General features: G+C 36.9%; 2 protein-coding genes across 4 annotated transcripts in view; one reads left to right on the top strand and one right to left on the bottom strand.

Annotated features, from left to right (window-relative positions):
• The window catches only part of LOC131149799 (uncharacterized), a 54,794-nt gene that overhangs the window by 18,356 nt on the left and 11,222 nt on the right, over positions 1-25,216 (bottom strand). For all 3 annotated transcript variants that reach the window (XM_058100555.1, XM_058100556.1, XM_058100557.1), the window contains one exon: positions 19,386-19,440. In XM_058100555.1, coding sequence (XP_057956538.1) covers positions 19,386-19,440 — 55 coding nt within the window. The remainder of the gene's footprint in view (positions 1-19,385; positions 19,441-25,216) is intronic.
• Positions 1,173-4,785, top strand: LOC131149798 (uncharacterized). The gene is made up of 5 exons (XM_058100553.1): positions 1,173-2,266; positions 2,365-3,044; positions 3,147-3,283; positions 3,402-3,477; positions 3,596-4,785. Exons 1-5 carry the CDS (start codon positions 1,251-1,253, stop codon positions 4,147-4,149), a joined length of 2,463 nt encoding a protein of 820 aa, XP_057956536.1. The 5' UTR covers positions 1,173-1,250; the 3' UTR covers positions 4,150-4,785.

Genomic DNA, 25,216 nt, shown 5'->3' with positions numbered 1-25,216 from the left:
AATTTATAAATATTTTAATTGTATTATATTTTTTAAAAGATAATTATGAAAATTAATTCCATGACATAGCAAGCAATTATTAATATTATATAATTAATATTTTTTAAGGTTAGTAAATAATTAATATTTACCAATAATAATTGAAGCCTTTTTTATAATAATATTTGAATATCAATAATCCACTACTGCATTCACCATCTAAACAAAGCATTAAAATAATGTATGTACACAAGACATCCATGTGATGGCATTTTATATTATCTAGGCTTAATTGAGCTCTATTTTTCACCATTCTTAAAGAATTCCAAGGAATACTCTGCACAATTATTATAATATTTAGTCTTAGGATTTGCCAAACTTATAGAAATAAAATTAATTCATGGCACCAATTGGCTAACATACTATTTATGTCAGCTGGATAAAGTGGTCATTTTGATAAAGAAGATATCATATTCACTCCCATCTATTGAAAAAAATATTAAATAATATTCATATTATAAAAGAAAAAAAAATTAAATAACATCTGTCACCCATTTTATGTTACATGTGTATCTACTTGCCATTTCTTGAGTAGGTTGACCCTGTTTATTAATATTTTTAAGTTTTAAAACATTATTTTGACCTTAAATTTAAAATTAGGTAAAATAAATGTTTACATCTATTTTTTGTTTTTAGTTATCAAATAAAGTAAAAATTAATAACTTAATAAAAAAAAATTAATCTAATAGTTAATACATTAATAAATTTGATTTTTACTAATTACTACTAGAATTTGTAGAAAAATTTAATTTTAATCCATATACTGAGAAAATGTTTAAAAAATTAAATAGTCAATTTGTAATGTATGGATCTCTATTTGTGATGCTATGATGTATATGAAAATAGAGTAAAAATCTTTTTCACCTGTTAATTTCTTATAGTTATAAATGAAAATAAAATCAAGCTATAAAAAATAATGAAAATATCTTTTAAAGATAAAGGAATATATTTTTTTTGTAATAAAATATCTAATATTTTATAATTTTGTTTATTTAAATATAAAAATAATAAACATTACTTATTATTTTTAATCAAATATTATACTTATTTTTACGTAATAAGTATTTAAAATTAGGACTATTTAGTACTTATTATTTAATATTTACTAAATTACTAATTATATTATTCCTGTCATTGTAGGAAGGTTGTAAGTTGTAACTTTGTATTTTCTTTATATTTTGTGTAGAGATCATCAAATTAAGTCTATCAATATGTCACGTGATAGAGGAAATGAAAACTTACCTAGTGAAGATATTGGATGGCATTTTGGTACTGCGGTAGACGGTAATAGACATGTTATTATGTGTAAATTATGTGGGAAGATAATCAAAGGGGGCATTACACGCTTGAAACAACACTTGGCACATAAAAAGGGTCAAGTAGCTGGATGCTCAAATGTGACCACACAAGTAAGAGAACAAATGATGAAACATCTACAACAGTATGCTGAGAAGAAAAGAGATAAACAAAAAAGGCAAGAAGAAGCAGAAGCCCAAATTAGAGGAGATTTTGAGAATTTGAGCGATGAAGAAGACTTGGAAGAAGAAAGTATGAGATTTGCTCGACAAGAAAGCATGCGATCACAACAACAATGGGAAGATAGACAAAGATTTCGAGCAAGAACAACTGGAAGGGGTAATATTTATGAAGAGGGAGGTGGCTCTGGCAGTGGTGCTACCAGTGGTTTCAATAGAGCAGGAGCTCGATCTTATAGTGGTCGAGAAGCTGGAGGTAGTGGACGACAATGGATCAATCCTGATGCCCCTGAAGCTAGACTAAAGGCAATGGATCCTATTTTAGAAAGAAGCAAGAGTGCGAAACAACCAAAACTCAACACAAAGTTACTGAAAGGTTTAAGAAGTAAATTAGGAAAAGCGGTTGGAAAATTCCTAATTTATAATCGGATTCCAGCGAATGTAGCTGACTCTCCATTTATGCAGCCTATGCTTGATATTGCTGCAGAGGTTGGAAAGGGGGTGAAGGGTCCATCACCCTATGAGATATCTGAAATTTATTTGGAGCAAGAGTATCAAGAAATGAAAAATTATATAGCTTCTTTTGCTGGAATTTGGAAGGAAAGAGGTGTAACACTTATGTGTGATGGTTGGTCAGGACCAACTAGAAAACACATTATAAACTTTTTAGTTTATTGTGATAGAGGCACCGTGTTTCATAAATCAGTTGATGCCTCTGATGTGCCAAGCAGAACAGCTGAATATTATTTCAGGTAATTTTCTAATTTTAATTGTATATACAAATAGTATTATGGACTTGCATGTTTTTAATTAAATAGTAGTAATTATTGAATATATAATTTCATTTCAGATTAATGGATGAGGTGGTTGAAGAAATTGGAGAGGAGAATGTTGTCCAAGTAGTGACTGATAATGAAGCTGCAATGAAGGCAGGAGGAAAATTATTAATGCAGAAGAGGCCCAATCTCTATTGGACAGCATGTGCAGCTCATTGCATAGACCTTATTCTTGAAGATATTGGTAAGAAAAGTAACCTGAAGAAGGTCTTAGAAGATGCAAGAACAATAACCTCATTTATTTACAACCACACATGGACAGTGAATTTCATGAAGAAATTCACAAATAATAGAGAGTTACTTCGCCCTGCCATCACTCGATTTGCCACAAATTTCATTGCTTTGGAGACTATTGTCAGGCATAAACAAGCACTAAGGGAAATGTTTACATCTGATGCTTGGAAAAACTCAAGGTTTGGAATGGCAAAATCAGGCCCAGCATATGATTCAAAGAAAATTATCTTAGGCAAAGAGTTTTGGCAAAAGGCCTCTGATATAATTAAAGTGCAAGAACCCTTGGTGAAAGTTCTTAAATTGGTTGATGGTGATGAAAAACCAACCATGGGCTTCATATACGAGGCAATTGATAGGGCGAAGTTGGCCATTCAAAAAGATTGCCGGTTTTACAAAGACTATTGGAAAATTATTGACAACCGGTGGAGTTTTCAGTTGCACCAAGATTTGCACGCTGCTGGTAAGTGTAAATCAAATACAATTTCTTATTATTTTAACTTTTAAATTATGCATAGTTGCATTAGAAAACTATTGATTAATATGTTTCTAAATTTAATTGTAGGGTATTTTTTGAACCCACAATTTCTTTATGGTGCCCCACCCTCTCCTGAAGTTGCTAGAGAAGTCATGGATGGAGTTAAAAAAGTGATAACCAAGTTGGTACCCGATATAGATACTCAAATTCGGGCTATTAATCAAGTAAGTATTGGTTCCATTAAATTGAATAATGAATTGTTCTAGTATTCTGTAATACTTTCAAGAATAATTATTAATACATCTAATTAATTAATTATATTTCACAATCATCATTTTTTAGTTGTTGCTATATCGAGATAGGCAGGAGACTTTTGGAACCCCGTTGGCTCAAAGGGTAGTGAAACAAACAAATCCTGGTAAATATGGCTATATAGCTAAATAATGGAAAATTACTCTATTTTCTCTCTTTGTGTTCAAATTTGACTTTTGAAATACGCTATACTAACATAAAACTCTTTTTAATTATTCATGCAGCTGAATGGTGGATTCATTATGGCTTGTGTGCTCCTGAGCTCCAAAGAATAGCAATTAGAGTTCTTAGCCAGACCACATCAGCTTCGAACTGTGAGCGTAATTGGAGCACCTTTAGCCTCATCCATACGAAAACAAGAAATAGATTAAAGTATATGAGACTACAAAAACTTGTTTTCGTACATTACAACATGAGGTTAAAGTTAAGACGTACAATGAGAAGAAGCCAACGAGAAATTGAAGAGGGTTTCAATCCTATCAATTTGGACTACATTTTCGAAGAAGATGATCCTTTAAGTCAATGGTTAGAGGAGAGAGAGACACCACTACTCGATGGTCAGGACAATTCAAATTGGTTAAATGAAGAGGTTGGTGGTACTACAGAAGGAGGTGATCAACCACCAATAAACGCACATGATGATTCAGGTTCAAGCCCTGAACGTACACAAAGTGATGACAATCTTGGTTTGAGCCCACCAAGTGATGATGATGGTAATAGTGGTGCTGGAGCTGGGGTTGGGGGGGTGGCAGTGGTGGTGGTGGAGGCGGCGGTGTAGAATATAATTATGGATATGATACAGGGACATCATTTGGAAGGGATATATATCCTTCTGATCCTTATGGACTACATGACATACCTGAAAATTATGACTTGGGTATTCCTCCAGGGAACCAATCTTCACAACCCAGGAGAAGGAGGAGTGCTCGTGGTGACCCTAGCGATTCTACTGAAGATTCATATGGTGTGGTTCGTAGTTTTGGCGACTTTGGTTTAGATGGTTCATCATCACAATCATTTGGATCTCATCCAGCATATCCACATTATGCATCTCGTGACTCACATTTTTATCCCAGTGGATTAGGAATCTCAGGATCTAGTGAGTCTTCTTCTACACACTACCCAGAGCCAGCCCCTGCCCCAACTTATAGACATTATTCAGGAGAATTTTCATCACCAGTACATTTTCAAGAGCAACAACAAAATGATGCAAACTTGGGTTCATTCAACTATGTATTTCCACAAGGATGGGGAGATAATTTCCCATCCCAATCTCAAGATACAGATGCAAATTATGAAGACCCTCCACGTCATTCTTTTTGGTGGTGACATGTGTTATATTATAAATTTGTAATATTGTATTCATGTATTTTCAATTATTTATTGATATTTGATATTAATCACTTTTTAAATTCATGTATGTGTAATGTGTATATTGAGTATCAAGTCTATTGAGTATTGATTCATTTTTAGTAACTTTATGACTTAAATTAATTGATTCTTACATTTCTACATCTTTTTACTCATTAAAGTAATGTAAACTATAAAAAAATATGCTTTTTTTTGTAAACAGCGCACTAAAATTAATATAAAAATCATAATGCCTATTAAAAAGCATTTGTAGGTTGAATGAAAGCCTTCAAAATTCATTAAAAATCATGTATTAATGGATTTCATGCTTATTTTTTAATTTTCGCATGGTTGTGCATGCGTGAAAAAAATTCACGACCGTTACGCCCGCTTCCCGTTACGTAACACCCGCGTCTCCCGCGACCCGCGACACCCGCGACCGTTTTGCGACGTTACCCGCGACCGCGATTTCGAACCATGTTTTCTAGAATCTAAGTAAGGGAAATATGCTATACTAGAGATTTTGTTATATATTTCAAAAGATTATGACTATATATTTACAAGCATGCAAATTAGGTTATTTTTCCAGAATATTGTGAATATTATGTTATAGCAGAAATTACAGAAATTGAGCATGAGATTTTTAGTATTTAAATGTGTGGCATGCGTTTATTACAATATGGTATGTTGATCATGTAACATTACAGATATTCAAATATACAGATGAATAGCAGAAATGAGACTGATAATATTTCCCAGAAAAACATGATTTCTAAACCATAACACTCAAACAAATTATTCAAACAGATTATGCAATTATAGCACCAAGATGTTATAATTAGATTATTCAAAGATTACAGATATTATATATAAAGTATACAAATATTATATACAGATATTTTATACAGATAGTACAGGCAGAAATTACAGATGATACAGACAGATATTATATATATATTTCAGTCAAATATCTCATATGTTACAGCTCAAAATGATAGTGTTATGGTTGTTTTTTAAATCATGTTAAAGGCAGCAAGATAAATATATATTTACATATGTATACAGTATTACACAATATCAGAAATCCCTGTGGAAATTTCAGATAGAGATAAACAGCAGAGCACGGTACCGTTGCTAGTACAGAATAGAGTGCAACCACATAACTCGGATAGTATGTGGATTCCGTCTAGCCGCGTCAAGAGAGATTGCAGTCTCTCCAGCGAGCTAGGTTGAGGTGGCTGGTTAGACGATGTTAGAGTTTGGAGATTGCCCGGAGAGATTGCAGTGGGCAAGATTGGCGGATGTACAAATATAGATTGATTTACCTGGTAGGCCAACAGAGTAAGTCCAGCCTACGGGCCGCACAACCCTATCATGAGGGGTTATATCATGATACACAGATCCCAGGGTATAGCAAAAGTTCCAATGTATAGATATATCACACAGAAGCAGTTTATATTATTATATTAGCGGTATATACAGATAGCAAACTCAGATACACAGTTGTACTTTAAAATTACATGATACATATATTCTGTACAGTTTATCAGCTTTCCCATATTATAGTATCAATATTAGTCGCCACACACTAGTAATAGCATATTTCCACTTACTGAGCGTCGTCTCATCCCAGTGACTTACTGTTTTTCAGGAGATCTGGCTAGGCGAGCAGATCACGCTCGTGGGTAGAGATTGACTGGAGCTGCCCTTACTGGAAGGGTAGGTGTGTTTTGGTATTAGTGATTTGGGGATAGTTTCTAGATTTTAATGTTGTCACCGGGTATTTGGTATTGTAAAAATATATTTCAAAGCATTATAGTTTTCTGGTATTCTATATAGTAGTTCCCAGTTTTGTACTCCGCTGCTTAGTGTCACGAGCTAAGCTTGTTCAGGGCATTATGCTTACCTGTGACCGCTTATCTCGTGTGCTTGGGATGGGTTTCCATCATGTAAATACTAGTGTAGGGTTATTTTCTGCTAGTAGATTCTTTGTAAGCCAAATAAGGCAGTATGACTCCTCGGTCACTTTGATGTTTCCTAGTGCCAGGATGATAATTACATAAAAACCTCTTTAGGGGAAGGTGAGTGTTCATCGGTCATTGTAAAACTCACTAGCAATTGTCAACGTGCTTAGCCTACTTGCCTCCCTCGCTAAGTACTCCATGTCAACGGAGGATTTGTTAATGAATTACGTTTGCTTCAATGTTTACTGCTTGCTTACCACGACTTTCATGAATTGATTACTATTTCCGCTGCTATCTAAATGAATGTTAATGAAAGTGCTTCGTGGATGAATGTTGGTAAACAATAGGCTAGTTAGTTAAACAAGAGTGCTTTAACTAGCGCCGCACAGCCCTTCACAAGGGTGTGAAAATAGTCGGACCGTGACACTTAGTTATGTAAGTCGTACAGAGTTTTCTCAGTGCTCCCTTGAGCTAGAGTTTACCAATAGTATATCAGATAGATGTCATTTATGATATATAGAGAAAAAAAATGTTAAAGAAGTAGCAGATCGTTACAGTTTGGTATCAGAGCCTAAGTTGTTAGGTTCTGTAGACTCTAGAATGCAGCAGATACAATACCAGAATATAGGAAAAGAATTTAAGGAATTGTTCTATGGTCTGAATACAGGATTATCATGGTGGTTTCTGTGTTTCTCCTGGGGTGACGATTTCAAGAAAACTATAGTAAACTATCAACGAGTCGTGTGTTTGGGTTGCAAGATTGGATTTTGGGGCAGGAACAAGGGAAATAGTTGACAGTGAATTTGAGGTTTTAGTTGGATGGAGTAAAGTAGATCTGTATAGGATTTTAAAATAGTGTTTTGTGTATTTTCAGGATGGATCCAATTAGCAGTGGTACAAATGCCGGAGGTGATAGACCAAGACCCTCCAGTATGGCAGGTGGAGATACAGATATCGTTTTACGCAGCGTCACTCAGCAGGTGATGACTGAGATAGCTGAGAGCGGAGGAGAGCGTGGTTGTACGATTAAGTAGTTTACGCAGATGAAGTCTCCATCCTTTGCTGGGGGACTTGACCCGATTATAGCTAAAAACTGGGTTCAGGACGTGGAGAAAATTTTAGCAGTACTGGCCTGTACAGACGAGCAGAAAGTGGCATTTGCGCTGTTTAAGTTGACTGGAGAGGCAAAGCGCTGGTGGAGATCAGTGCGTTTGATTAAGGAGCAGAGGTGAGATCCAGTGTCAGTATCATGGAGTCGGTTCAAGGAATTATTCTTTGAGCGATATTTCCCTGCTATCGTTCGGAGCATAAAGGTAGCCGAATTCCTGCATTTGGCTCAGGGGCAGATGACAGTGTCTCAGTATGCTACACGATTTATTAAGTTGTCACGTTTCGCCCCACACTTAGCACCAAATGAAGAAAAGAAAGTAAGGAAGTTCGAAGAGGGTCTGAGACAGAATTATTTGAGCAAGTCATTGGCTTCAGGGCTCAGACATTTGCAGAGGTGGTGGATAGAGCTGCTATTATTGAGAGTAGTATGCAGAGAGGTGTTGCAGCTCAGAACCAGAGGAAGAGGTCCGCAACTCGGGATTTACAAGCAAGTTCTAGCAGAGGGACATGGAGAGGAGATCGATATGGAGGTAGTCAGGGACAGATGACGAGCCGCGGTGGTTCTCAGAGTGGACGGGCTGTTGCTACCTGTCCTAGATGTGGCCACAGACATCCAGGTGAATGCAGGATAGGGGAGGGCGTCTGCTACCGATGCGGGAGACCTAGGCACAAATCTTGGTCGTTTCAGGGATTGTCAGCTCAAGCACCAGCTCCCAGACCATATCGGGGTGGTTATCAGGCGCCCCGTGGAGGCCAGCAGAGGAATATTGCACCGGCGAGAGTGTACGCGTTGACATCAGGTGATGCTGATGCAGCTGGAGACGTGGTTACAGGTACCCTTACTGCTTCTTCATATACAGCTGTTGTTTTATTTGATACAGGTGTCACCCACTCTTTTATTTTATCGGTATATGCTAAATTAACGGAGTATGAGGCACCATGGTATTAAATAACGGTCGTTATGTAACGGAAAAACAAGTCTCCAACACCGTTTCAGGCCGCATTAGCAGCGAGCCAAAAATTCACATGGGTAACAACTATTACAGAAACATAACGGCCGTTACACTAACGTTACGGAACGTAACGTTCGTTACGCAGCTTTGAGCCTTCGAACCCTTACAGCTGTCGTCCGCAAGCTGAGTTCAGTTCCCTCTTCACTTGAATCACTCTTCGATTCTTCGTCTCCTTCATATGTACAGCTTCGATCTACTGATCTGAAGCTTCGAAATCCCTAAAACCCCAAAATCTGCTTCATACAGCTTCGTCTCCCTCAGTCCGTCATTCGTCTTCTTCGTCCAAGAACGCAAAAATCAGCAAGCCTTCGATTCCTCCATTCGAAACCTTCGATTCCTCCAAAATTTGGAGGCTTGCAGGTTGCAGCTGCAGCAGGCCACCAGCTCTCTCGCAATCGCAGGGTCGCAGCTTCCGTGGGAGTGGGAGTCAGGAGTGGGTAAGTGGTAACTGGGAAGTGGGTGGTGGCCAGTGGTATGTAGTATGTCTGTTGTTTTATTATTTCAATTTATGCTTTATTGCTTTATATAAATTGTAAATTTCAGTTTGTTTTAAATTTCAGTTTATTTAATTAGTATATAAATTGTAAATTTCAGTTCATTTAATTAGTATATAAATTGTAAATTTCAGTTTTAAATTTAGTTTGTTTTATAATTTCAATTTATAATTTATATAAATTATAAATTTCAGTTTATTTAATTACTAATTAGTATATAAATTGTAAATTTTGTTTTATAATTTCAGTTTGTAAATATAATTAGTATATAAATTTAGTTTATTTATTATTTAATTAGAATACAAATTAACAATTGCAAATTATTAATGATTGTATAAGTAGAATTTTTTAATTAAAATAAAAAAATTAGTATAAAGTTTTTAAAATATAAAATTTATTGAGTTACTTAGACTCTTAGAGAGTTAGAACCTAGAACTTAGAACTTAGAAACTTAGAGTACAAATTTAGTAAAAAAAATATTAACTAATATTCTACATATTTATTTTTTTTAATACCTTGAGGTCCTTGACAATTAATAATTTAATATTAGATCTACAATTTATAATAAATTCTAATTTGTACACAATTAGTCAAGTCTCAACTCTTAAGTGACTCAAGTTCAAGTCTATTACCATTTAAATAATTAAATTGTGAGATTTACAATTTCATATTTATTTTGTTAAATTGTAAATTTTAAAGTAAAGTAAATTATTAAAAAATATGTTTTTTTTTTTGTAAACAGCGCAATAAAATTATTATAAAAATCATAATGCCTATTAAAAAACATTTGTAGGTTGAATGAAGACCTTTAAAATTTATTAAAAATCATGTATTAATGGATTTCATGCTTATTTTTCGATTTTGGCATGGTTGGGCATGCATGAAAAAAATTCACGACCGTTACGCCCGCTTCCCGTTACGTAACACCCGCATCTCCCGCGTCCCGTGACACCCGGGACCGTTACGCGACGTTACCCGCGACCGCGATTTCAAACCATGTGAGGCACAATTGTTGGATGTTGGGTTAGCTGTAGCTACACCGACTGGATCAGTAGTGAAATGTAGGAGGATACTCAGGGACTTTCCAGTGACTATTCAGGGAAAGATATTGCCAGCTGATCTTGTGATATTAGATATGCAGGGGTTTGATATAATTCTGGATATGGATTGGTTGGCAATTAATCATGCTACTATTAACTGCCATTTGAAAGAAGTGATTTTCAGATCTTCAGGCGAGTCAGAATACAAATTTCTTGGTTCACAGGTTCGTTCTTCGCCACAACTTGCGTCAGCTATTCAGGTAAGGAAACTTATCCAAGAAGGATGTCAGGGATTTGTTGCCTACATTAAGTAATTGCCAAAAGAAGAGCTTAAACAAACTAATATCCCTATGGTCAGAGAATTTTCAGATGTATTTCCAGAAGAATTACCTGGCTTGCCACCAGACCATGAAGTTGAGTTTACTGTGGATCTTCTACCAAGGTCAGCGTTAGTATCTAAAACTCCTTACCGAATGGCCCTAGCCGAGTTAAAAAAGTTAAAAGATCAATTGCAAAAATTACTGGATAAAGAATTTATCAGGCCCAGCGTGCTGCCCTGGGGAGCACTAGTTTTATTTGTGAAAAACAAAGATGGAATCATGAGGATATGTATAGATTATAGGGAAATAAATAAGCTGACAATTAAGAATATATATCCTCTTTCCAGGATCGACGATTTGTTTGATCAACTCCTAGGGACCCAGGTCTATTCTAAAATCGACCTGCGGTCAAGTTATCATCAGGTGAGAGTGAGGGCAAAAGACATCTCCAAAACGGCTTTTCAGACGAGATATGGGCATTACGAGTTTTTGGTGATGCCATTTGGGTTGACTAACGCACCAGCGGTGTTCATGGATTTAATGAATCAAGTGTTCCATTAGTATTTAGACCAGTTTGTGGTTATATTTATTGATGATATACTGGTCTACTCAAAAGAGTTTTAAGGAGCACGTGCATCACTTGAGGCTAGTATTGCAAACATTGAGAGAGAGAAAGTTATACGCAAAGTTCAAGAAATGTGAATTCTGGCTGAGGCGGGTTTCTTTTCTTGGCCATGTGATCTCTGAGGCAGGTATATCTGTTGACTCGAGTAAGATAGAGACAGTGGTGAATTGGGTAAAGCCTGGAAATGTTCAAAAGGTTAGGAGTTTTCTAGATTTAGCAGGCTATTATCCGCGCTTTGTGGATGGTTTCTCCAGTTTGTAAAGTCCGTTGACGCAACTCACGAGGAAAAATTTGAGGTTTGAATGGACTGATGACTGTGAGCAAAACTTTCAGAAATTGAAGTAGAGGTTCGTAACTACCCCACTATTGGCTATCCCATCAAGGGAGGATGGGTTTGTGATATACAATGATGTGTCCCTGAAGGGACTTGGGTGCGTATTGATGCAGCACAGCAAGGTTATTGCGTATGCTTCTAGACAACTTAAAGAATATGAGAAGAATTACCCTGTGCATGATTTGGAGTTAGCTGCAGTGGTGTACGGTCTTAAATTTTGGAGGCATTATCCGTATGGTGGAAAATGCGAATCTTCACGGATCACAAGAGTCTGAAATATTTCTTTACCCATAAAGAATTGAATATGAGACAAAGAAGGTGGCTAGAGCTTATTAAATATTATGACTGCACTATTAGTTACTACCTAGGGAAAGCGAATGTGGTAGCAGATGCTCTGAGCAGGAAATCAGTGGGACCAGCACTGGCAGTTATAGAAATTCAGCACCCGGTCCTGATGGATTTGGAGAGACTTAGCATAGAATTAGTAGAAGATAGTCCTTAGGCATTTATTGTCAACCTGGTTGTACAGCCTACCCTATATAAGAGAATTAAGGCCGCTCAAGGTGACGACGCAGAATTGGCAGAGGTGATGGCTAGAGTGCGGGATGGATAGGGAGAGGAGTTCAGCATTTCAGATGATGGAGCCCTACGTTTCCGTACCAGGCTATGTGTTCCTGTGGATATTGAGATCAGGAGAACTATATTGGAGGAGGCTCACAAATCCCTATACACAGTCCATCCCGGTAGTACTAGAATGTATCGGGATCTGCGAGAGTATTTCTGGTGAAGTGGGATGAAAAGGAAAATTGTTGAATTTGTACAGCAGTGTTTAACGTGCCAGCAGATTAAAGCTGAGCACCAGAGACCAGCAGGACAGTTGTAGCCACTGGTTATCCCAGAGTGGAAGTGAGATCATGTTTTTATGGATTTTGTTACGGGGTTACCACCAGTGCGATAAGGATTGAATGCAATTTGGGTGATTATTGATTGTCTAACGAAGACTGCCCATTTTATCCCTATTAAAGTCAGTTATTCCATGGACAGACTAGCAGAAATATATGTTCAGGAGATAGTTCGCGTCCATGGTGTACCAGTATCCATAGTCTCAGACCGGGATCCTCGGTTTACTTCGTGATTTTGGAAAAGTTTTCAAGAGGCTCTGGGTACACAGCTAGCATTTAGCACTGCTTTTCACCCCCAAACAGATGGCCAAATCGAGAGGACAATCCAGACATTAGAAGATATGTTTCGTGCATGCGTGCTAGATTTTGGGGGTATTTGGACTCAGTTTATGCCACTAGTTGAATTTGCTTATACTAACAGCTACCAGGCTAGTATCGGTATGGCATCCTACGAGGCATTATATGGTAGGAGATGTCGTTCTCCTCTCTTCTGGGATGAAGTAGGGGAGAGGCGAGTTTTGGGTCCAGAGATTGTTCAGTAGGCGTATGATAAGGTCTGACTAATTAAAGAAAGAATCAGTGCAGCACAAATTCGGCAAAAAAACTACGCAAACACTCGCCGCCAAGAGTTAGAGTTTGATGTGGGAGATCAGGTATATACCTAAAGGTAGCTCCTCTGAGAGGGGTTATGAGATTTGGAAAGAAGGGCAAGTTGAGCCCTAGGTATATTGGCCCTTTTGAGATACTAGAAAGAGTAGGGTCAATTGCCTACAGGATAGCTCTGCCGCTAGTTTTATCAAGAATACATGACGTGTTTCATGTTGCTATGTTGAGGAAATACGTCCCAGACCCGTCCCACATAATTAGCTATGCAGAAATAGAGCTTAATGATCCATTAGCTTATGAAGAAGTACCAATTCAAATCTTAGATAGGAAGACACAAGTACTGCGCACTAAAGAAATTCAGTTAGTTAAAATTTTGTGGAAAAATCACTCTATAGAGGAAGCTTCTTGGGAGCTCGAGGAACAGATAAGACAAAGATACCCGCAGATGTTCCAAGAAGGTTAGTGGTAAATAGGTAAAAGATAAGTAGTTAGATAAAGTTTCTTTTACAGGTACATGTATTGATTTAATTAATAGGTAGTCTTTTAGTTTTATATGTGTAATCTCCCAGAATATAGTATGTAACCACGGTATTCCTCCGCCATAAGTAAGGGTAAGTAATAAAATAAGTAGACCATTTGCCTCTATGGGATGATAGATTACATGGATAGCGATTAACAAAGATAGTAAATTTCGAGGACGAAATTTTATGAGGAGAGAATGTAATAACCCAAAAAATTTATCCAAGCCTCGTCGACGAACACAGGGATTTCGTCAACGAAAGTTCTTCAAGATCTCGTCGACGAAGACACGTCTCGTCGACGAGAAGATACCGAGAGGGTTTAAGGCAAACTGAAACTTGTCGATGAGGGTGCAAGTTTGTCGATGAACTTTCTACAGGACTCGTCGATGAGGTAACGTGTCTCGTCGACGAATCCGGCTCTATAAATAGTGAAAATCGGATATTTCCATCAAAACTGGCGCAAACTCTCTCTCTCTCTCTCTCTCTCTATCTATCTCTAAAACGCACCCCACTCCTTCTCTCTTCTATCTCGGACCCATTTCTCATCGGATCGAAGATCTGAGGTCACCATGACGCTCCTGGCGAAGTTCTTTACAAGTCTGCCGGAGCTGATTGTTGGAGAAGTTGGTTTGGAATTCATCCCAATTCCAGGGTAAGGCAATTTATTCAGGATTTGCTTTCCCTACAATTATAAGAAATGTTGTATGCAGAAAAATACTGATATTTTGTTCTGAGGGATGCTATTTTCAGGATGTTGAGCTGGGAACCCTGTGGGTATAGGGCCAGAATTCAGTAGGAGTTTTTCCATAATCTAAGTAAGGGAAATATGCTATGCTAGAGATTTTGTTATATATTTCATAAGATTATGATTGTATATTTACAAGCATGCAAATTAGGTTATTTTTCCATGATATTATAAATATTATGTTACAGCAAAAATTACAGAAATTGAGCATGAGATTTTTAGTATTTAAATGTGTGGCATGCGTTTATTACAATATGGTATGTTGATCATGTAACATTACAGATATTTAGATCTACAGATGAATAGCAGAAATGAGACTGATAATATTTCCTAGAAAAACATGATTTCTAAACCATAACACTCAGACAGATTATTCAGACAGATTATGCAATTAAAGCACCAAGATGCTATAATTAGATTATTCAGAGATTACAGATATTATATACAAAGTATACAGATATTATATACAAATGTTTTATATAGATAGTACAAACAGAAATTACAGATGATACAGACAGATATTATATATATATTTCAGTCAAATATCTCAGATATTACAGCTCAGAATGATAGTGTTATGGTTGTTTTTGAAATCATGTTAAAGGCAGCAAGATAAATATATATTTACATATGTATACAGTATTACACAATATCAGAAATCCCTATGAAAATTTCAGATAGAGATAAACAGAAGAGTACGGTACCGTTGCTAGTACAGAATAAAGTGCAACCACATAACTCGGATAGTATGTGGATTCCGTCTAGCCGCGCCAGGAGAGATTGCAGTCTCCCCAGCAAGCTGGGTTGAGGTGGCCGGTTAGACGATGTTAGAGTTTGGAGATTGCCCGGAGAGATTGCAGTGGGCAAGATTGGCGGATGTACAAATATAGATTGACTTACCTAGTAGGCCAACCAGAGTAAGTCCAGCCTACGGGCCGCACAACCCTATCATGAGGGGTTATATCATGATACACAGATCCCAGGGTATAGCAGAAGTTCCAATGTATAGATATATCACACAGCAGCAGTTTATATTATTATATTAGCAGTATGTACAAATAGCAAACTCCGATACATAGTTGTACTTTAAAATTACATGATATATATATTCTGTACAGTTTATCAGCTTTCTCATATTATAGTATCAGTATTATTTTAGTATTTTAAATGTTTAACTTAGCCGCCACACACTAGTAATAGTATATTTCCACTTACTGAGCGTCGTCTCATCCCAGTGACTTACTGTTTTTAAGGAGATCCGGCTAGGTGAGCAGGTCACACTCGCGGGTAGAGATTGACCGGAGCTGCCCTTACTGGAAGGGTAAGTGTGTTTTGGTATTAGTGATTTGGGGATAGTTTCCAGATTTTAATGTTGTCACTGGGTATTTGGTATTGTAAAAATATATTTCAGAGCATTATAGTTTTCTGGTATTGTATATAGTAGTTCCCAATTTTGTACTCCGCTGCTTAGTTATGTATGACGTATAGAGTTTTCTCAGTGCTCCCTTGAGCTAGAGTTTATCAATAGTATATCAGACAGATGACATTTATGATATACAAAGAAAAAAAATTGTTAAAGAAGTAGTAGGTCGTTGCAGTTTGGCATGAAGTAGCAGGTCGTTACAAAATCGCCGCACCACTGCCTCCTACTCTAGCTCCGAAGCTTAGGAGATCTTATCGGCCCCATGTACCAAATAAAAGTTATATGGATTATTTACTTCTTACAGATGGAGGAGAGCCTGAATGCTATGATGAAGCATGTCAGACGGGAGATTCGAGCAAGTGGGAGCTTGTGATAAAGGACGAAATGAAGTCCCTCACCTCCAACAAAACGTGAGACTAGCTATGTTGCCTAAAGGTAAAAAGGTTCTTTACAACAAGTTGGTGTACAAGATCAAAAGGAGCATGATGGCTCCAGGAGGTACAAGGCCCGATTGGTAGTCAAAGGCTTCAAGCAAAAGGAAGGAATCGACTACACGGACATATTTGCACCAACTGTTAAGCTAACAACCATCAGATCAGTCTTGAGCATTGTTGCCTCGGAGGGCCTACATCTTGAGCAGTTGGATGTGAAGACGGCACTTCTTCACGGTGATCTAAATGAGGAGATTTACATGCACCAGCCAAAGGGATTCTTAGTGAAAGGTAAAGAGAATCTTGTGTACATGTTGAAGAAGAGCTTGTACGGTCTAAAACAAGTTCTCAGGCAATGGTGCCAAAAATTTGACAATTTTATGCACAGGAAAGATTTTCAAAAGTGGAACGCCGACCACTGTTGCTACTTCAAAAGGTATCAGTCTAGCTATATCATTTTGTTGCTATATGTCGATAACATGCTAATCGCAGGACCAGATATAGAAGGGATCAGAAAATTGAAGCAGCAATTGTCACAGAAGTTTGACATGAAGGACATGGGTTCAACAAAGCAGATACTTCGAATGCGGATCTCCAAAGATAAGCAACAAGGAACGTTGCGGTTATCTCAACTGGAGTATATTAGCTGTGTTTTATAAAGACTCAACATAAGCAACACCAAAGCGATAAATACACCATTGGTTGGACACTTCCGCCTCTCCAAGGATCAGGCTCCTCGGACAAATGAAGAGAAGAATTTCATGGTTAAGGTACCTTACGCCTCAGTCATTGGAAGTCCCATGTACGCCATGGTTAGTACCAGACCAGACGTTGGCCAAGCAATGGGAGCTGTCAGCAGGTTCATGTCAAATCTAGGGAAGACTCACCGGGAAATAGTGAAGTGGATCTGGAGGTACCTATGTGGCACTATTGATAAATGTCTATGTTTCGGCAAAGGAGATTTGAAAATTAAAGGGTATGTTGATGCCAATTTTGCTGGTGAAATTGATCACTGCAGAAGCACCACCAAATATGTGTTCACTGTTGGTATAACAGCTGTTAGTTGGATGTCACGGATACAAAATATTGTTGCTTTATCCACTACAAAAGCTGAGTACGTAGCAGTGATAGCAGCCAGCAAAGAGATGATTTGGCTTCAAGGTTTGTTGACAGAGCTTGGAATAAACCAAGAGAGGAATGTTTTGCACAGCGATAGTCAAAGTGTGATACATCTGGCAAAGAATCCGGAGCCAAATACATTGGACTTCGTTATCACTTCGTCAGATCTCTATTAGAGGACGGAGTGTTGACACTTGAAAAAATTTAAGGTAGCAAGAATCCAGTAGACATGTTGACAAAGGTGGTGACTACAAAGAAGCTGAAATTGTGCTCAACTGCAGTTGGTCTTCATGCTTAAAGACAAATGTGAGCACATCATTTTCCTAAACACTGGTTGAGATGGTGTCTCCATCTCCAAGTGGGGGATTGTTGAGCTACAGTAGGTGGAGACGTCAATAGCACCAACCCCAACCGCTTCCATTGAATGTTGAGCTGCAGTAAGTGGAGACCTGCAGCCACCTCCACCAACCCTGCCCACCATGGTTGAAATTAAGCGAACCACTCTTGACTTCCACCCCCCATCCATGGCTATATATAGGAGATGTGTGAGTGTGTAATCTGTGGCAAGAATTGTGCAAAAGAAGTGAGAGGAACAGAGTAAAATTGTGTTGAGAGAGAAAGAGAGTTAAGTTGAGCAGTGGCTCCTCCTCCTTGTATTTTTCTCCCAGTTATAATGAGATTGGTGTGCTCCATGGACGTAGGTCAGATTGGACCGAACCACGTTAAATCTGGTGTACCAATTTTTTATTGTTTATATTTGCTTGTGTGATTATTGTTCCTAGATCCCCCCCCCCCCCCTAACAGTGCCTTGGAGGAGAAGACCCTATAAAGCTCTTAATCCTAACATGTGCTTCATGTGTTGTGAAAGCAACAAGTCAAAAGCCCATATTTTCGTGCATCGCAAGATGGCATCGCAGCTCTGGAATGCCTTTTTTTCATTGGCTGAAGAGTGAGTGGCTCCAAGTAAGGTTAGAGGCTTGCTTTTGGTTAATTCCAGAGGTTTTGGAAAGAACAGAAACGGCAGAGCTCTCTCGTGTGCAGCTGTTTTCACCATCTTCCGACCTTGTGGGTTGAGAGGAACACATGGATTTTTAAAGTTTGATCAACTTGCTCACATATTTTGTGGGATAAAGTAACTTTCCTAGCCTCCTTGTAGGTGCACTCTGGGAATTTTTTGGGCTCTATTGCTTTCCAAACTCATCAGCGATTGGAGGGCAGCGCTTTTGTAATGGTTTTTCATAATGTTTCTTTTTTTTTTCTGTTCTGTTCTTTCCTCGTCATATTATAGTTTTCTTATGTCTTACTAGTTTGTTTGGGGGGACTCCTTGTCCTCTAAATCATGTATTCTGACTATCAGGTTTAATAATGTTGTCTTCTATAATTAAAAAACAATTGACACTAATGGCACCTGATTCAGGCATCAGACAATTGCATATCCTGCCCATAATGTCAATGCATAGAAGTGCCCATCTCCTAACTTTTTTTTTTTAATGTATCCTTAGTTTAAAAGCATTGTAGCTGCAAGCAAAATAATTGCATATGCGCATGTGTATTTAGTATATATATATATATAGAAACTGAGCTCCAGAAGGTCTCATTCAACATTACAAAATTAGGAACTTAAATTCTGCACATCAATTTGAATAAGCTCAACAGACAAGTCATTTCATCATTTCTGAAATTGCCTAAATGAATTCAGTGATTAGCGAAATAAGAATTCCAATAGTTTCAGGTTGACTTCCAATCCTCCAAAAACGTAACAAACTTGCACTAGGGCTAGTCCCCCTGCCTAAAAGTGCATCACCAGTTTAAAATATGCAGGGTATCTAGGCTGTAGGAGCTGGCTGAATATTGCTGCCAACAAATGTCCCCTCATACAATCATACTCTACATTAGTCTTCATTCCTAAGATGAAATCACCCTTCAATCTGTTGCTTATGCATGATTCAACTTCATTTCTTTGTTCAATTTTCCAATAAAAATCTTCAGAATTCAAATATGAATGTACCACAGATACCTGACTTGTTGTGGCGGTGAATTAACTGGCGTCTCGGTTCCAACTTTACCTAAACCTGATGAGCAAAAACAAGCTATTAACACACTTATGTATGCCAAAACAGTAGAAGCCACGACTGCCACATATAAAGATTGATTGATATCATTCTTAGGTAAAGCAACATCATTTGATTATATGTGATAATAATTGTTAAGCAGAAGGTTAAAGTGAAAAAGCATATAAGTGAAGAATTCATTATGTGATAATGGAGATGCATGAGCAATGGTCACATGCACCATGTGAAGACTACATAATATCGCCTCTAGGTAGAAAAAATGGATTATCATGGAGAAGTGACTCACAAGAAATGAATGTAAAAGGTTGGTCAGTTTCCTGACAGTTCAAGATTGGTCAAAAATTCCTCACAGTAATATAATCACTCCCCCGCTTTGGGAGTTTCACTATTTTTGCCTTCTAAATTCTCTCAGTAATCACATCTAGGTTACAATTTTTAATTTTTTTCAAAAGATGATACGATACCCCAAAAACAAGTGAAAATAGTCCCATATTGCACTTTGAAGAAAACAAGAATAACTTATACATATACTTGTCTCGGAAAACTTAGAGGTTCTTGGTCAATAATTCTGAACACAAAAGCCAAAAACAGACACTCAAAAATAACAATTGGCAAGCCTGATTGGTTATATTTTCAAAACTGAAACAAAAAGCATGCTCATTTTGCTCCTGGGTGCCTATTAAAAAAAAATGTTCTTAAATAAAATTACAAATTCTTATCATACCATATCCTTCAATTGCCATCAAAATTTTTAGCATCAAGCCCTAAGAAATTTAAGAGACCACTATCAATATAAAGCTCAAATCAACTAAAATATCATTGGAATAATAAAAATTGAAAATATATATTAAAATATATTATAATTATAATAGGAATAACTTAATTATTTTTAAACTCACATTTTAGTTTAAATTTATGATTATACAGGAAGCTTAAAAAATTAGTGAAAATATTGTTGAATCATTTTTATTTTATTTTTTTCCCAATTTTAATCCACAGAAGTGAACAAAAAAATCAAGATTTCAGTTGTTGCTACAACTGTTGAAAATCAACAACAAAAACTGAAAACAAGCAATGAAACAAATGCATTACTCCCACATGTTTCTTCACTATACTGCAATGAAAACAGAAAAATGTGAAATAGAAATGGCACCAAAGGTCTCATAGTCTAACCAAGCCGAAGCTTTTTAGGCTGTGCTACCAAGCACGCCATTCTTCATGTTAAAAACTTATCAAGCGTCAAAGATATCTTTTGCAAGAGATTAAACAGAAAATCATCAAAATTCAAGCAATAAATGGTAGCAAGGGAATCACTTTTTATCTTTTCTCTATATATAAAAGAGCAGAAAAAAGAAATGAATAGTGAAGATGCCAAGATGGTTAATAAATGCATTTAATCCATTTTGCCCCTATAATTTATCTGAGGTCATTTCTTATGGGCTTTCCAGGTAAAGAAATGAAGGAAGGGGAAGTATGACTTATATGTAGCTTGCTTTGCCCCTACAATGTAATCATTGGAGATTGCTTTTTTGGGTTTCTCGAAAAATCTCTATATATGAAGTTGGTGATGGTGGAAATAAATAGTATGGGTGGTTTATAAATGTATGTTGCCTATTTGGCACCCCTACAATGTAACCATTGGAAGTTTTAATATTTTTAAAATTCAAACCTCAATCTTATTTTATTTTTAAAAAAACTTAAATGAAAAAAATTACATTTCTTGATTTTTCAAAATTGAAATGAAACATATATGAAAAATTTTAAAACATAAAAATGTCGCATTTCATTTTTTAAGAGAAAAAACTCATATTAAATTTTTTTCATTTTTATTTTGATCAAACTATACACCCCAATTTTTATTGTAAAATTTTAATTCAAGAATGTCCATATTTTCTTCATTTTTAAAAATCAAAATAAATGTAAAAATGAGATATTATATTTTTTTTCAAAAATCCATAAAATTCAAATTTCTCTTTTTGAAAAAAAAAATTTGATTTTTAAATAATATAAGATACAAAAATATTGATTTTTTGGTTCTAAGAGCACTGTAAAAAAAAATTAAAAATAAATTAAAATAAAAATTAGCTAGATTCATGTTTTAAATTTACAAAGTGTTAAATATCACATTTTTAAAATAACAACATTTGGAAGTTGAAAATCCAAATTTGTGCTATGTCGCAACACATCCTCAATTCTAGATAGTTTCCAAATACACCTATTCCTATAAGCATAACCCTTAATTTGGTAAAAATGCTTACAAATATGTGTTTACAGGTACATTGCATGCATAATAATAATTGAAGAGGAGATCCTTTTTTTCTATATACTTTTTGAATTTTCATTTGTTTAATAGATAAAAATAAATAAAATACACAAATAAATATCTCGATAAGAGACTTTCCTTTTTTGGTAGTCCCTACCTTTGTTGACATCTAACAAGCGAGTCCAAGATCCTTTTATAATTATGATGTAAATGAGGTAGTCTATAATAAAAATATTGACAATGTATTGTGCAAAACTATGCTCAATAGATGACTACTAAGTTGTCTACTACAGGAGGGATGGGTGACCATGTTAAAGGAATTCCCAGTTTGCAACTAGCAGGTTTCTTGTTAGCAAATGAAGGGCATAAAGAACTTATTAAGAGTCGGAAAAATAGACATGAATCACGGGGTTGCAACTCAACTTAGGAGTCCTAAGGTTGCAATCAATTTTATTTTTTTTTCTTTTGTTTTTTTGGTGGAAAATGAGAAGCCAAATTAAAATGAAAAAATGCATGTACGTTCTTTTAAATATATTTTTTTAATGTGAGTTTCTCTCCTGGTTGACTCGTTCCAGATTATAGCACCAAGCTGTATAATCATTAGGGACAAACAGAATTGATTAGTCAATTCTTAAAATCAACTGCAAGCTTCAAGAACCAAATCTAATAACCGTTCTACCAAAGAGAAAAAGGCATATGCAAACCTCAAAGAATTTCATATAATATATAAAATCTATTCACATCAATTGTTTGATAAGTTATGTTCGATATCTTACCTAAGAAAAAACAGAACTCAGAGACTTAGCTTATCGACTATGTTCCAATTTAAGGTACAAATCAATGCTTAAAAGGTCAACCAAATATATTGCATATATAGATGAAACGAAAATACAAGAAAAACCTAACAACTCTCAAAATAGAACCTTAAACTCTATTTGAAATAACTCAAAGAAGTGAAAATTTTCCAAAATTTTGCTCTATATGTAATAAATGAGTTCCATAAAATTTGTGAAAAATTCATTACCAATCTACATTCTTCTTTGTTTGGAAGCATACTATTGAGCTAAAATGGAAACGGAGAGTATTGATGAGTCTTGATGAGGATGAGCAGTGAATGAGGATGAGCTGCTAAGAAGCCAGCTTTGATGCGCTAGAGTGAGAATGTCGGTGCTAATCCATCCCATTGAATCCCATTACATACCTTCCTTTACTATCCATCCCATTCAACTATATAATGGAGAAGTGTTTGCATGAATGTGATATGTGAGTGAGTGTGAGAGTAATTGTGCTAAAGGTGAGAGAGAGAGAGTAAGGTGTGAGAAAGGGTGAGTTGAGTTGAGTGGTGCCTCCTCCTCCTCTTGTATTTTCTCCCAAGTTATAGTGAAATTCGGTGTGCTCCGTGGACGTAGGTCAAATTGGACCGAACCACATTAAATCTAGTGTTCCTATTTTGCTTGTTTATTTTAATTGTTGTATGATTGTTGTTCCAAGATCCATTATAATTGGTATCAAAGCCAGATCGGAGCAAATCGCCAAATCAGAGCCACTGCCCACAAAATTGAGTTTTGAGCACACCATCGTATTCCTTTCGACAAGACGAAACCAGCAGTGCAAACCGAAGCTCGAACGGAGGTCCCACGAGCTCACACATGCTTCAAGGATTCTGCAGCGTCTCCACGCGCCATCACATGCTGAACAGCTCACGGCTTGTGCTCTATCAATAGCCGCATCAGCACCGTGTCAGCACCTAGTCACCGGCCGCGTCAGCGCCACGTGCATCCAATCAGCCAATACGTCAGCAGTCAGGACCCACCGTGACACGTCAACTGCCACACCATTAGCCACGTCAGCAATTGGACCCCACTTGCCACGTCAACAGTAACGGCGTCAGCATATTCCATTAAATAGGAGAATATTCCGTTAAGTTTAACAGAAGGTTGACCAGTTTGACCAGAAAGTTTGACCAAGCTTTTCGGAGCTATTTCAAGTCTGTTTTTCAAACGACTTGAACCATTTCTAAGGTTTTTTGCCATTCCGGATCCAACCATGCTGTCTGTTTGAGCTTATTCCATCTCTAAATAGGCGAATCGAGATGTCGAACAAAAAGAACTCAAAGATCGAGATGTTTGACAGCACCAATTTCGGTTTCTAGAAGATGCAAATTGAGGACTACTTGTTTGGTAAGGAGTTACACTTACCATTGAAGGGAAAGTCAGAATCTATGAAGAATGACGAGTGGGAGTTGCTTGACCGGAAAGCTCTCAAAGCTATCAGGATGACGCTAGCAAAGTCTGTTGCCTTCAATATCAAGCACATGACAACCACCAAGTCTCTTATGAATGCACTTTCTAAGATGTACGAGCAGCCATCAGCCGCCAATAAGGTACACTTAATGAAAAAGTTATTTACTATGAACATGTCTGCAAGTGAAAGTTTTAGTAGACATCTGAACAATTTCAACGAGCTGTCGGATCAACTTGCCTCGGTTGAAATCACGTTTGACAATGAAATACGTGTCTTACTTGCTCTTAGTCAGATGCCTGAGAGTTGGAAAGTTATTGTTACTACAATCAGTAGTTCCACAAGAAAATCAAAGCTGAAGAATGACGAAGTCATCAGCATGATTTTGACGGAAGAGATGAGGATGCAGTCAAACAATACTTCCACTTCAAGTTCAGCCTTGAATGTGGAAAGCTGAGGGAAAGATTCATGGAAAGGAAGTGAGCATAGACGATCAAACAATCGCGGCAGATCTAGGTCCAAGCGGTCCAGATCCAGAAATTCTAGAGGTTTCCAGGGCACAAAGAACATTGAGTGCTGGAACTGTGGAAAGACCGGACATTATAGAAATCAATGCAAAGGTCCAAGAAAAGAATATGAAGCGAAGATAAAAGCAAATGTCGCTTCAGAAAAAGATGATATGTTAATATGCTCTTTGGAGAGCAAGGAGTCTTGGGTTTTAGACTCTGGAGCCTCATTTCATGTCACTTGCAGTAAAGATTGCCTAGAGGAGTATATACCAAGTGACATCGGTAAGGTATACCTTAGCAATGATCAACCTTGCGACATAGCCGGCAAGGGAATTGTAAAGATCAAGATGAACAGGTCCGTATGGAAGCTAAAGGATGTCAAATATATTCCATACTTCAGAAAGAACTTAATCTCAATTGGACAATTGGCAGATGAAGGATACACCACAACATTCATTGGCGATGAATGGAAGATTTCAAAGGGTGCACTAACAATTGCACAAGGTAAGAAAAGTGGAACACTTTATGTGACCTCTACTGTCTACATGTCTATTTGAGTTGCTATAGGAAATGATGATAGCAACATTTGGCATCAACGACTCGGTCACATGAGTGAGAAGGGACTCAGGGTAATGCACACAAAGGGAAAGATGAATGATCTACAGTTAGCAGAGATTGATTTGTGTGAGGATTGCATACTCGGGAAACAAAAGAGGCTTAATTTCCATACATACACATGTACCCCAAAGAAGGAGAGACTTGA

The sequence above is a fragment of the Malania oleifera genome, chromosome 2 (assembly GCF_029873635.1).
Source record: "Malania oleifera isolate guangnan ecotype guangnan chromosome 2, ASM2987363v1, whole genome shotgun sequence".
Lineage (NCBI taxonomy): Eukaryota > Viridiplantae > Streptophyta > Magnoliopsida > Santalales > Ximeniaceae > Malania > Malania oleifera.
The sequence above is the reverse complement of the archived record's forward strand: the minus strand, read 5'-3'. Positions and strand labels throughout refer to the sequence as shown.

Excerpts from the sequence above, each read along its gene's own strand:
- LOC131149798 (XM_058100553.1), top strand. The coding sequence starts at position 1,251 with ATGTCACGTGATAGAGGAAATGAAAACTTACCTAGTGAAGATATTGGA. Across the intron at positions 2,267-2,364 it reads ACAGCTGAATATTATTTCAG|ATTAATGGATGAGGTGGTTG; the intron begins GTAATTTTCTAA and ends ATTTCATTTCAG. Across the intron at positions 3,284-3,401 it reads AAATTCGGGCTATTAATCAA|TTGTTGCTATATCGAGATAG; the intron begins GTAAGTATTGGT and ends ATCATTTTTTAG.